General features: G+C 43.3%; 1 protein-coding gene across 1 annotated transcript; it reads right to left on the reverse strand.

The window, feature by feature from the left end:
• Positions 1-3,024: 3,024 nt before the first annotated feature.
• On the reverse strand, positions 3,025-8,332 carry rcn1 (reticulocalbin 1, EF-hand calcium binding domain). The gene is made up of 6 exons (XM_037487503.2): positions 7,823-8,332; positions 6,807-7,000; positions 6,547-6,725; positions 5,071-5,131; positions 4,674-4,873; positions 3,025-4,449 (listed from the first exon to the last, which is right to left on the reverse strand). The coding sequence occupies exons 1-6, from the start codon at positions 8,041-8,043 to the stop codon at positions 4,342-4,344; spliced, it is 963 nt and encodes a 320-aa protein (XP_037343400.1). The 5' UTR covers positions 8,044-8,332; the 3' UTR covers positions 3,025-4,341.
• Positions 8,333-14,852: the final 6,520 nt, after the last annotated feature.

A 14,852-nucleotide genomic window follows, 5' to 3' on the forward strand; every position in this document is an offset into this window, starting at 1 on the left:
CTCATTTGGAATTCACTGTCCACGCCCTTATTGTCATGAACTCAAGAAAACGACCTAACCGTGGGCCCCTCTGCCCGTCTTTTAATAAAACCTCCCAAAGTTTCTCTCTGCATATGTCATTATATCAGAATGAGTGAGCAAAGCAGCTGCCTAAAAGCTGCTTGTTACTGATTTCGCGTTATCCCGATCTCAGTTCAAAGGGCTCCCATTTCTCCAGAGGCCGTTACAATTAGTTACTAACTCACTAGGTTTATGGTTCCTAAATTGAAATGTATCGCTCTTTAAATCCTTCCCTCTAATTGTGTGGTCATTAATGGCCGACTCCGTATCTACTCTACGTCGATGGGCACATAAAACCTCCCGATGATAGACGAGCACAAGCGCACACAGAAACGGGAAGTTTCCTCTGGTTGTGTCTCTTCACCACTAGGAGGAGTAGAGTCCTGTGTTGGGTCGAGGCGAGGGATAGACACTTTCTCCGTGTCATTAAAGATTGATGCATTCCTTCAAGCTTCATTGTCCAGAAGTAGAAAACATGTGAGGCCCCCAAATTAGCCTACATGCACATAACACACACATACAATCACACAACTTGCACAAACACAGAAGGAATGGTCTGCGAGGCATCGGGCCTGTCGCCAGGATTTGATAAAGGCTGAGGTCAAAGGTCCAAGTTCACCAAATGTAGCCCCTCCACCACACGGCAGAAAGAGGGTAAATCTTGTCTCATTTGGATTTTAGAAATAAATAAATAAATGTACTCACTTAATTGAGATAGATCCCATTTAAGAGCTACACTGTCAGGTTGGCTTTTCTGGATGAAAGATTTTGCTTAAACATTAAGGTGTGTTTGGGGAACATATTTTGCAGCAGTAGAGTTTGCTTGAAGAAATGTCTCTTTTTGGTGGTTTTGAAGGAACATGATAAGTTTTTGACTGAGGGATGAATAGACCTCCTTTTGGATCACTAGAACCGCCTTATTACCAGAAAAAGAAGACTTCATTAAACTAGGTAAACATTAGCAAGTAGTAACTAATTGTGACGCTGATAACAATAATAGCAATAACAATGACAATTGATCTCAATGTAAGTTCCTGTGTGCGTGGTCACAGCATTCATTTGGCTCATTCTGTGGAGCAGTAGGAAACTATGACTTGAACTCCATTGAAAAAGCAAAGGGACAGCTTGTCCCTCAAGTTAAGCCTACACATATATAAAGTCCAGCCCTTTAGAGAGTTCAATATAATGTTCTTGGTGTAAAAAGCTCCATAATGAACAGAGATTGTGCCGTATTCTTGCCATCATGCATGTTGTTATATAACGGGTCGGACGCCTGTTACGACAGCCTCAGCACAGGATGGTTCAGATGTCCCAGAGATCATTACAAACAACACCGTGGGCCAGAGATCCCCAGGGCACAAGGGACAAACACAAGAGATGAAAAGACGAAAATGAGAGAACAAAAAAATAGGGCAGCGCGATGATAAGAGTCAGGAGGAGCAGGGGAGTTGAAGGGGGGGGGATGCACAGTGTAGTTCATTATGCAGGCAGTTTAACTGTTATAGTCATTTTGGGTTTGCTGCTGTTGATTGCTGATATGAAAAAAAAAGCGCTTTAGAAATGAGATGCAAGACTAAGTGAAAACTCGACTGAGGGGGTTTCATAGAGTCTAATATTCTAAGCTTCATGACCCTCCTCTCCCACTGATTCCACCCGGCTCTCACCCCGAAGGCTCATTATTATCAGCGCAAGGGGGTTGATCTACGCAGACAATCATATGAGAGCTGTCTGAAGGCATTACTGTACACACACTCCCCCAGTGTGAATGATTAGGAACCTATCATAAACAGGAGGGGCAGGCTGTTAAAGATGACCGCGAGGCAGGCTGCACAGATAGCCCATGTGCCCCCTCGTGCTCAGGCAAACACACATTGGGTTCTTTTACATCTGCGTGGACGGCTAATACTCATCCACCTTCACTCACACACTGGCAAAGGCTCACAGATGCACCCTGACACATGACAAATCTCATATGCTGTCTGGAGGAAGTACGTTGAGCTACTTAGTGTTTTAGGCCTCCCAATTATTCAAATGAATCCCCCCCACACACACACACACACACACACACACACACACACCCTTTCAGAAAAGCAACAGACCAAACATTAGATTATCCAACAGACATTATAAATACCAATTCAAAAATAACAAAAAACGTCCAACACCACAGGCAACACCTCTACTTTGAATGTTCGGACCGGGAGCTTTTTGTCAGATGAACAAAGGTGGAACTAATGTGAAAACAAATGTGTATTCTTGGATGAGGCTGCACAGGTGGAACCACGCCAGGATACGGTAACCTATTTCTGCAAATTGTTATTAAATAAACATTGTTATTGTCATGTCGTCCTCTTACAAAGTCATCTGAACGCGGAATATGTCAAAGAAATGTATGTGGAAGTCAGCGCTGAATAGCTTTCCAGACATTTTTGTCCTCTTACAGTCGTGAGAGTGTTTGAGGGAAGGCTCCACGGCACCACAGAAGAACACATCCCACACATACATTGCCCTGTCCCTTCTTCCTAATGAGCTTTATCGCATTGGTCCCGCTTGACTTGTCTTGCTAACTGGCACACATATATCCATATGTTCCACATGAGCGAGCAGAGGGGACAGGCTGGGTGGCAGTGCTGCTTTCTCGGTTACAACTCAGAGTTTTACTGCAAGAGCCAGCAGCAACAGCAAGTCGGCGCAACTCCATCTCTGCTGCGAGTCTGCAGATTGCAATTAGTCACGAGAAGTGTCAACAGTATCCACTCGTTGCTAGTGTTCAATGGATCAACAGTCGAATGCACACCTGAACATTTGAATGGCCTCTTCTCAATTTAGCTCCTTGAGCGAGTCGTTCATTGTGAAAACGTCAAGCACGCGCAGAACAGACAAAGTGCAGAGAGGAAATGTGGAAATGAGCAGTGGAGGACTCTAAAGGATCATGTCCCTGGAATCTTGTTGCTGCAGACTAAGAGTGAAAAGTGTCCCCCGCAATACAGCGACCGAGCTGTATTCATGATTCATGATTATGCCCTGCAGCTTAAAACAAAATATATAAGAGTTTATATTTATTGACACCATTCCAGAGCATGTTCAATGTGGAAATGGAGATTTATTAATGTGTTTGGGCCCATTTGTGTTGTGGACTGTGACGGCAATGAGGTTTGGGACAACAAAGCACATCAGAAACAAGTAAAAAGGAGAAAGAAAAGGACAAGTGACATTACAAATTCAATGTGATCAGAATATGATCTTTTCACAAGTTGCAAAGTTCTAGGCAGCTTTACACTGAGCACACATTAAGAAATACAGAACATAGGATTTAAAAACAAAACATGGCTTTCTGATGTGGCCGAACACCAGGTTCATACTGCATAAACAATGCCAGGTGCAGAGGAAAGACATTTGGGACAGCTAATACAAAAAGATGACCTCGGAGTTACGTAGCAGGTGGAGATATGGAGTCAAAAAACCCCATCATCATCTAAAAGAGACAGTGAAATGATAAAGCTCAAATATGACATGAGGTCAATGAAATGTAAAAGGGAGCATACCGTTGGCATAATTGTACTAATAAATACATTTCAAACCAAGTATAAAGAAACAAAATTCACAGACTCCACATAATCCAAACATGTGCAAATACCATGCTATTAATTATCAATTAATAAACATTTCTTAAAGCACTTAACTAATCCAAAAACAACCCATCTTTAAAATTATGTGGCCAGGAAAATGTAAACAAATAATCATAATTTTGCGAATTAAAAAAAAAATCACTGTCACTTAAATGCTCTCGAGCTCAAAGTACAGAAGAAATTTGATAAATAAATAAAAACAGAATGAACGTTCTGCGTTGTAGTTTCACATTAACAGTACTATCAAAAACTTACAATTCACCGAAAGCCCGGCTGTAAGCAGGTTTCATTAGAAGACTATCTACACAGATCTCTGAGGCAGTGAAGCCGGCGATGCGGCTGGAAGGCACCGTGGATGAAGAGGGAAGTCCACCGTGTCCGGATTTGCTCCTGAATGTCAGAAACCGAGCCGGGACGACCCCTTAGTGTTAGTGGTCCGACCAACCCTGATCCCTCCTGTTCGGCATCTACAGTGTTGACTTACAATCCCTCTGACATCTGTCCCGCTGCTAAAAGGAAAGGATGGAGAGGTGGTTGCAGGGATCGGAGAGTCAGACTTGGTCTTTAAAAACAAAGAAGTTCACCGACCTTCTTTGTGCACACACACACACACACACACACACACACACACACACAAAACTGCAGGGAGAGCTCAGAGCTCATCGTGGTTCTTGGTGAGGTCCTCTCCGTAGTTGGTGGCCTGGCTTCCAACGAACATGTTCCAGTTTTCAAGGATTTCCTCCTTGGTCAGCATTTGGTCCTGAGTAGGGAGGCCAAGAGGATTTCATGATGAGTAAACCGTAAAATAAAGCAATATACAAAAGAAAACAAGCATATTATTGTTTATCCCAGACGAAGGCCACAGCAATGACGATAAAATGAAAGTTCTGCCAGTAAAGTTTCTACTGTAAGCCGACAGACCTCGGACACAGAAGAAGAAAGGAAATGGACCTCAAACAAGTGAATGCGGATGAAAGTACGCACCTTGTCTTGGTCAGACTCATACACCAGATGTCTGGCCTCAGCTTTGGCATGGTCGTAGTCTTGTGGCATAATCCAGTGGCGGATTTCGTCCTGGTCCATTTTACCATCTTTGTTCAGGTCTCGGAAGTCAGAGAACTGTTCCCTCTCGGTCTTGATCCAGTCCGGCTCCGGACCCCCGTCCTCATGGGCAAACATGTCGGCTGGAACAGCAAGACACAACGCAAGGGGAGAAATATTTTAGTTAATGTTGAAAGTAAAAATTTTGAAAAAGGTATTTAAACTTCAAATATACTTCCGTGATCCCTACTTACATGGCAACAATAGTGGTCAGACATATTTCCAATGCAATAAACAAATATGGGATTCCTTTGGAATTGAATGTATTGCTTGAACTTACCAATATACTCATCTTCGTCCACGTGTCCGTCTTCGTTCTTGTCAATGTCCTCCAAGGTTTCCTGCATTCAGAATGAGTCAACGATGGCGTTACAGGGAGACACAAGGGTCAACATTAGTGGAACTCTCTCTTTGAGTGATAAAAGAAAAACACGTCTCCCCAGGCAAATAAGAGCCACGTTAAACAATGAGCCAACACTGGCTTTTCAGAGCCCTGCTGGGTGATTTCTATCCCTTATTGTAGATTTGACATTGTGAATGTGACGGGACGGTTATTTAAAGGTTTGCCGTGTGACCTCATCTGTTAGCAACCCACAGAAATGTACACTAAGGGCAATAGATATTGGCACAACAAACACCCAGAGCTCCACTGATTGAAATCACTGTATGCATCACCTGCAGGTGAGATGCCTTCACTGAAACATACTGAATGATTAATAGCCAAGTAGCTTCTGTGGGCTAATAGCTGACTAATTATAAACAACCACAATTCACCCGTTTTCTAAACCACTTAAACCTGTAAAAGGTTGCATGTAAACAAGAAAGGACATATTCACAGAAAAGATATAACCCCGTAGACCTCTGTAACCACTAGCAGGGAGACAGATTTTTTTATATGTCTTCCTATAAATCACCCCCAGACCACCATGAACCTAAGCCAGCATGACAAATAAAATGGAAGCACGGCAATAAGAAGACCTTATAGAATATGCAGATCCAAACTACCGGGGCGTTCCTCTGGGACACTGCGGAGTGTGGACAGTGTCATGCAGGGGAGGTCTCAGGTAGGTACGAAGCCCAACATTAAACAGAGTCCTCTGTGACATGAATGAGTGCGTAGGTGCACAATTGGCACTCACTGAGATGACCTCACTGTCCTGCCTGAACTACAAGCTCCATTAGTGAGCTGTCCTGGTATCCTTCTGTCGTGTCCTTTCTAAAGTGTCTCTTCCTTCCCCCTCCTCGTAGAACAACATAAACCATTGTTTGTGGTTGAATGAAAAGACCTGTGTTAGAGAAGAAGGGCGCTGAACATCTTAATAGTGTGAGAATCAGACTGAGCTTCAGACAGATTTTCCACAATCAGTGAACATGCTGGATGGCATTTGATGATTCCACAAAATGAGGGATTAATAATTAACTCTGTCAAATGGGTAATACAACTTTTATGAAGGGCGCAGCATAGTGCATCACTGCTAACATTTGCCACGCCACTGTTCCATGAAGCTAAATTTATATTTAAAGATCGAGTCTTAAATGGGACAGTCCGTCCATCCCACTAGACCTGTTCCAAAAAAATACAGAAAGTCAATCCTTTCGTGGCTCAGATGATGTTTCATTAAGGTGTTATCGCATAGCACATCTATCCAAGTGACCAATCAGGAAGAGAATACATGGATAAGAACGTCAGTTTTACCAACATGCAAATCTGAATTTTAATTACATTCATAATAACCATGTGGTTACAGAAACTTACCAGAACCACTGTGTCCCTCATGTGTTCAAACTCCTCAGGGTGAAGGAAGGATGTGAACTCCTCTCTGTCTGCTGCCAGGTCCCCGTCCAGATCAGCTCTCATAAACCTCCTCTCATCACGGGGCAGCATCTTCTTGAAGCTAAACTGTTCTGTTGCTTCATCAAACTCGTTTGGGTTGGCTAAAGGGGAGGAATTAAAATCAGGTTACGGTCATGCATAGAAATAGCCACTTTAATACTGTACTCTCAATCATTACGCACAGAGGTAGTATCCGTATGTGGCTTGCTTGTACTCATCCCACGAAATCTTGTTGTCTTTGTTCAGATCATAGTCCGTCCACACCTTTGCCACATTCTCATAGACGTAACGCTTCTGCACGCGTTTGATCCAAGCCTTGAGTTCATCTGTGGTGATGTAGCCATCCGCGTCATTGTCTATCCTGTCCACTATATTGCTGGAAGGAAAGACAACAAAAAGACAGCAAGCCTTTTGTTAAGAGTCATCATATATGCTTTCACGGTAAAGTGATCTTTGCAAAAGGCATTGTCCTTATTGGAGGTCGGGGAACAAAACAAACGAAATAGACATTCGGTCGCACCACTTTTACAATAAGAGGGACATGGCTTTCATGGGACTACTCGGAAAGGTAATAGCAGGCTAACAGAGCCATTCTGGTGAAGAATGCTCAGCTGGGGTATTCTTAGACCTGCTTTGCCACGTTGTGATGGAAGGGTCCTCCCACTCTCAACACCACAGGAAACTTTTTCTTTTTTTAACAGGGAAAGCCCCATTAAGCCAACACACGATGCCAACTTGTCAACCAGTTAGTGGCAAAAAAAAAAAAAAGAACACACAGAGAACCACGTAGCACGCACAGAGTGGGGCCTTTCCACGGCGTTAAGTGACAGCAGCTCTAGGTGAAAACCGTGTCCTGCCACACTACTGTGCTCAAACTTCTCCACTTCTCCACCTACAAATGCTTCTTTAACGGTGATGTATAATTAAGATTTGGGGCCGCGCAATTAACCCGTGCGTGCGGCTCGAGCCGGTGACGCAATGACGTCCTACCTCGCAGGGCAAATAGATGCGCTGGCGTGGCGTGCGCGCATCTTTCTCAGGCACTCGCGTTAAAATGTTAATGTCCTTTAGCCCCCAAACAGTTACACGCAATAGAGCCCTTCGTGGGAGGGGGGACTCGCGTGATTTACACAATAAGCCCGTGACAACAGCAACGCGACTGATATCAAAATGAGCTCATGTGTCGACATGTCCTTACCCGAGCCTGTCCTTGCTCTCCTCGGGAGTGAGCTGGTCAAATGTCCTGGCTTCCTCTTTGCCGAGAAAGGCCTCATGGTCGTATTGGAAGCTCTTATTGTCCTCGTGGGCTTGCCTGCCCAGTTCTGGGTCGTGAATAACTCTGTCTTTCCTCAACGTGGGCTTACCGTGCACCGCGGCAGCGCACAGAAGCGCGGCACACACGAAGCCGAGGAGGTCCATCGGACGGAGATGAAGCGCGAGATGAAGCTGGAGTTGTTGTTTCTAAACAGGCCCGTCACGCCACAATGAGCGAGCGGCAATGCAGTCACTTTGAACCGCTCGCGCACGACCCTAAACCCGAGCTGGCTTCCTCTGTTCAGCGGCGGTGTGCAACAATGTTTCTATAACTAAACCTTCAGAGGGCACCTGAGCCTGCAGACAGGTCCACTGACAACACCTACGGACCTCACTCAAACGGTTTAGGGCAATCCCGTGCTCCCGTCCCCCTTTTTCGGAAGGAGGGACGCAACCAAACCGGGATATTCTGCCGCCTTACGTACAACCAATCACGCGGACCGTTTCACGTGAGGTCCGACCTCCCCGTTGACAGGAGCGCTGTCATTGGTCCACGGGATGGTCGGTAACGCGAGAGGGTTTCAAGCGCCACGTTGCACGCTGACGCGTAAAATCAGCCCGCCGTGGACTCTGTGACAAAGTGCTGGTCACTTTGAAACAGGTAAGGAGGGAAAATAACAAATTGTCCCTGCATTGCAAACAGTAACAGAGCGGCTTCTTTATTTTTCACGGCAGTTCCCACTCGTACCAACGTTCACGTCACCTGCCACGACCGTGTGGCCGTGTGTAAATGTGTCGAGCATAAAGGTTTGTGAGCCTGTAAAGTGTCCCGAATTTAAAACTCACCGTCACCCACAAATATGCATCCTCAGAGTCTTGTCGAAAAAAAAAACACTGCTGAGAGTTTGTTAACTTAAAGCGTGTGCGCGTGTGTGTGTGTGTGTGCGTGCGTGCGAGATGAGGCGAGTTTAAACTGTAGGCCCATGTCCCAGTAGCCATTTTAATGTATGATGAACACAGGTGTAAATAGTTGTATTAATTATGACCCTGTTTCATCAAGGTTGGCCAGGGCCCTGCTTTTCTGTGTGCTTTCAAACTAACATAGAACGGCTGTGTAGAACGGTGGACATAATTAATTGTATTCATTTTGCTTATATTTTCCCAGCTTTACACGTCAGAATGGCTCCTGTTACAGCATTTACATAGGATTAAAAGCAATAATATAGCAGTAACAACTATTACCCATGTAAAGACATTGGGAAGTAATGTCTACCTGCGCAGACAAATCAGTGTGCCCTCTCTATTTGTGTTGCTATCTGAGCTTCTCCTGACTTTGTTGGCATGCCTATGTACTTGTGTGTGCCTTTAATGCATGTTGGCATGTCCCACACCCTGTCTAGCTCATGACATCTCTTCACTGCTCTTGTATGGGGGATACAGCAAATATTACATCTCAGAAGAGTGGACCACCTACACATTGGTTTCCCCTGAGGTAAACAGTTTTTGCACTGTTAGCACTTTTCCCATAGTTTGCGCTGTTACCAACATGCCATCGCCATGTTGGGAGCCACTAGACGCAACAGATCCCCTAAAATCACATATCAATATCCTTCCGTAATGTTAAACTGTATTATTTTTATTTATATAACAGAATAACAATTCCACCCAACTAAAAGTTTACTTAAATGTTTAGTGTAGGCATGAGTAAAACCAGCTGTGTGCAGTTGTGCGTGTGTGTTAGAGTGGGAACAATACCCAACCAAGGCAGCAAACCCAAACCTAGTGAGGTAAATATCGGGGGAAGCAAAGAGCTGCAGCAGCCAGAGGAAGGCTGCTAGTTGCAGTGACGGCTTTATGAACTGTGAACAGGGAAAAGTGAGCACAGGTGTCCCAGCTGTCCGTAACTATCCTCTGGCACTTGAAAAATGACAGGTCTTTGATACGAATAGCGCAAAGATGTGACTGTTGGACACAAACAACAATACTAAAATGAGCAGTGGAAAATGTTTTTACAAATGATGTACAATGAGTTGACACACTGGTATTGGATCATATTCTGTTTTGGTAGGTTCTTTGGGGAGAGGCAGATAAAAAGTTGTATCCTTTTATTTAATCTAGGCAAGCAATAGTCTTTTGTTACTACATGCAGTTCTAGTCTAGTACGTGTGTCACTGTGAGTGTGTCCCTGTTTTGTTGACTTAATGCTTGCGACATAATGTTTTAAGAAAGACATAGAAAGAATTTGCATGGAAAGGGGGGTGCGATCATATCTACATGAAGATGACTTGAAGAATCAAATTACTTAGCTGCATCTTAACTAGCTGTAATATGGAGGAGCATAATCTGTACCCTGGAAACAAGTTGCTGACACTGCCGTGCCTAATCTTCCTCTGTGGGCAGGAGAAATGTGTACTTTGCCATTCATCAGCAGCATAATAAGCCAGCACATGGCACTTTACTGTCTTGCATAAATAGTACACCCCAGTTTATGATTATAAAGGGGCCCTGGGGCTAACTAGCCTCTTTATTCTATTAATGAATAGTTAATGTATTTAAATTAGTCCTGCCTGGTCAATTTGAATCAGTGTGTTGTGCAGACATGTAGAAATACAAATGTTTTTTTTCCCAGTTAGATGTATCTTTTAAATCTACTAAAGTTGTACCAATAAATGTAAAGTATTGGCTATATTAATGGTATTATTACTGGTATCAGACATGCATCTCACAAGCTTTATCTGTAAGAAGAAATAAACAATATTTTAATCTTCAGAATTGTGCTTAACCTACTTGATTTAGAACGTATAGCATTTTTATAACATAATATTGGATGCTTTTGAGGCCTAGTCTGTTGAAGGTTATAAACATAAACATTGTAAAGTTATATGGTTTTATTACTGGTATTAGACATGCATCTTGCAAGTTTCTTCAAGAAGAAATAATATTTTCTGTTAACAATATTATTGATGTTTAATCTTCAGAATAGCGTTTAAATTAACTTGATTTAGAACGTACTATTTTTATAACGGATCATTTTGGATGCTTTTGAGGCACAGTCTCTGTGTTATTAAGTAGTAAAGATTAATCTCAAACAATAGTAGCATAGCTGACCAACTGCAGACATTAACATGTTGGAGGGAAAAAGTAGTTGGGAAGAGTGGCTTTCAACATGAATATTTCACAGAGAGAGAGAAAGGGGAGGGGGTTGCAGCTACAGGGGTGTTCAGTTAACCATGAGATTACACACACTGCAGAAGGCATTTGGTTAATGTAATTAAGAAAACCCTATGGTGGGAGACACAGAGCATTAGTGTCCGGGATATACAGTTAGTTCTGTTGTGGCCTTTTCCTGCCCCATGCCCATCGCCACAGTCTGCACTTACCTGATTTACTTCTCTTTAGTTGGTTAATGCGGCGACAATTCATAAGAACTTGTTAATATTTAAGTCCCTATAAATAACTGAGATTCTACACTAATTTATTGAAGTCAATATGGCCCTTAGCAAAAGGATTCTTTTTTTTTTTTACATTATTTATTGTTGTGTAGGATATTCCAACAAATTTAGTTTAAAAGGAGAGAAATGGGCCCCCCTGTTTTGGTATGCATGTAGCCAAAGCCATTGCTCGGTTTTACAGTCAATGTATGTTGCTCAGACGTCTGACCATTTAAAAGGTACCTTTAGGTATTTACTTGTTTTGGGATTTTTCATGTTGGTGCAATCAGTGCGCTGACACTCACGGTAAGAAAAGGCTTCTTCTTTAGAACAATAGAATACGTTATTGTGTTATGGTAAATTCAACGGGCCTTTTTATTTTTTCTGCCAAACAATGATATCATTTATTGAGATAATTTGAATCGATAATGAAAGTAATTATGAATGTTAACATTCAAAAAATGAAGATTTGACAAAAGAAACCACTGGCTGACCAACAAACAACAGAGCTTTTAAAATAGCTATGTGCTAATCTTAGCATAGCAGCCCCTCAGTACATCACACTCATAGGAAAGGAGATTTGGTACATTTCCCTTTGTTACGACCTTTTGAAAATACAATGACATTATTCCTCAATTTTCTCCACTGCTTTATTTTCATCCGGTGCTTGGAATTTTCACCAAGGTTTCTCCATTGTTTTTGATAAATTGTTTGGGCTTGCGGTGTGTTTCTCTTTGCTGCTCTTAATGAATATGCGATTTGTATCGCCTCCTCTACAGTTATTTTGCGTCTGGTTTTATGGGGGTGGTTCCTGAAGCAGTTGAAGTAAAATTTGACTCAACAGCAGCAGGGAATATAGTCTCACATCACACAATCACTCTCCACAATTTCCCTCCCCCCTTGTGAATTCACATACTAATAATAACTCACCGCCCATACTATCCGGGATAGATTAATAAACTTCTCATTGCTGCCACATAGGAGAAAAGGAACCTTTGCTCTGTTTAATGACAACTGTAAAGTGAAGGCAATCATGGGATGCCTCCCATGACATTTCCCAGTTCCTGTCCGCTCCACTTATCTCAGACAAATGACCGTGCCAGGCCACTATCGAGATGAAGCGTTTTCCCCGAGTCATTACGTCTGTCATCAGGGCCATTTCCATATTGAAAAATCTGAAACAATAAACGACGCCTGAGCCTTTAATAACTGAGGGAAACGTATTTGGAAAATTGCATTGAAGCAATAACCTTTTCTGCCTGTAATTAGATGACGGAGAGGTCCGGGTTTTAATTAAGTCAGCAATTTATAGTCCCGCCGCCATACCTAAGCGTGCTGATTAGTATAGGAGGGATCACAGAACAGCGTTGCCTCAATTTGAGCAGATTTGATCTAGTAATTACTGTGTTATATGGCAAAGGCCGCGGCAAGTCTCAGACTCAAGACTCTGTTGGAGAAGTGCTCCGTGAAGCATGGCTCTTCCCATCACTACTCGAGCTGCAAATATGTGGCGAGCAAGTGTCTGTCTGAATAGGTCTTCAAAAGGGGTCATCAACAGAGGACATAATGTTTGAAGAAGGATATTAAGGTGGGATTGTGGATGGGAGGCCCTCTGTGTATGTGTTTGTGTGTGTGTGTGTATTATGGGGGGATTTGTTTAGGCACAGCATCATTTTATGCCGCATCTTAATTGATCCCATTGGTCACTGTTAAACGTTAACATTTGCACGAGGGGGCAGAACAGTTAAGGAAGCTGTTTTAGTGCTGTGTTAATAAACATGGCAATTTACTGTCAATTTATGTGCTGACAGGTCGTAATGAAGACCATGAAAAGAAGATTAGCTGGAGCTGTTACAGCAGACCGTCTGGGGAGCTTCATCATGAGACTCTGGGGACCAGCGTTTGTTGTGTGAGCCGCCCCCCCTCCGGCTTTCTGTAGCCGTCCACATGATTGACAGTAATGGTCCAGTTGACGCAAAGAATGGTAAATTTGTGTTCTCTCTTTTGAGAATATGACATTCATCACATTACAGACATGCATCTATAGGCTATCAGAACAATAGCACACGGCGGCCCCCTTGACACATCATTAGTGACATCAGACAGATGCTTTTGATCTGTGCCGCTAATTTCATTAACTTCTTAGGATAACAACAACAGTGTTAAAATTTGGTAAAGGTCTGTGCTATATACAAGGCGAAAAAAAAACTTTTAAAGCGATTATTTTACTTTTTTGATATTTGGTCTGTGTATGTCTTTTTTCTATATTATTAGATTAATCGATAATGATATAATCGCTGACGATGTCTTTACATTTGAACAGGAAGTGCACACACCTGGCAGAAATCAAGAGAACAGTTTGTGTGGACTTCTCCCAATCTGAGATATGCAAATCCCAAGGGCCTAATGGGAGAATGGGGTTAATTAATCCCAGAGGACATCTCAGATTGAGGAGAGGGGCTCCTCAGCCAACTAGATCCTTCCCTGATAAAGGTCATGCTTCACAAAAAGACAATGCCTGTGTTCCCCCCCCCCCCCCCCCTTGAGTGCTTCTCTTCCTCTCCCTCAAAACATCTCATTTGATCGCCTTCCTTCAATCAGCATAACTATATTGCCTAAAAGCGATCCCTGAAACACACTGGGACATTAAGTGCTAATACTAAATGCCCTCCCCAGGCTTTGAATCATCCATAGATCTGTGACAAAGTGGCCTCCGAGCCAATGGAGTCTGGTGCTAAATGTCCGCCACTGGCTGAACATCATTTGTGTGCTGACGTTAGATGCTAAAGACTGTCTCTAGGCCTTGGCTGTGTGTCTGTGGCCTGTGATTTATGGGTCATCATTTGGGTGACATTTTCCTCTGGTCCAACATTCTAGTCAGTTGACGTCACATCACTTTCTTTACACCTTCTCTGGACTGTGGCTTGTTTGAATAAAAACTGTATGAACTGTGCCCTTGAGCCCCAAATGCTGTTTCCAGCCTTATTGCTGTTGCTGCTGGGTTGTTCTGTGACAGAGGAAACTTTAAATGAAGGCACAAAGACCTTAATCATATGTGATCTAAAGCGGTTTGTCTCCATAGTTTAGTAACCATCGATGCAAGATTGCCATAAAAATTGAAACCCTGAAAACCCTAATCAAGAACCGAAATACTACTTTACTTTCTCTGTTCTACATCTTCTTCCTCACTTCAGGTTATCAACAAAGCCTGCAAGCTCCTTCTCCATCTTACTTGACTCGCTATTCCTCCATCAAGCAGAAAGGATGCTGGTGGAGCAGTTTTGGCTGCAGAAAGAGTGTCTCCCCTGGGCTGCAGCAGAGCTCCTGTCCCCTTCTCTCCCTGCAGCTGGAGCTACCAGAGCCAGATGCTGCGTAGCTCCACCACCCTGTGTCCCCCCTTTCTCTCTTCCAGGATGATGGTGCCCAGAGAGGAGGATGACAAACGCCTCTGCCTCCTCTTACTGACGGATTTGGACAACCCGACTCCAGCCCCACACTGTTCCAACCGCCAGCACAAGATGTTGACTTAATGGAAGGGGGTTG

The sequence above is a fragment of the Pungitius pungitius genome, chromosome 4 (assembly GCF_949316345.1).
Source record: "Pungitius pungitius chromosome 4, fPunPun2.1, whole genome shotgun sequence".
Lineage (NCBI taxonomy): Eukaryota > Metazoa > Chordata > Actinopteri > Perciformes > Gasterosteidae > Pungitius > Pungitius pungitius.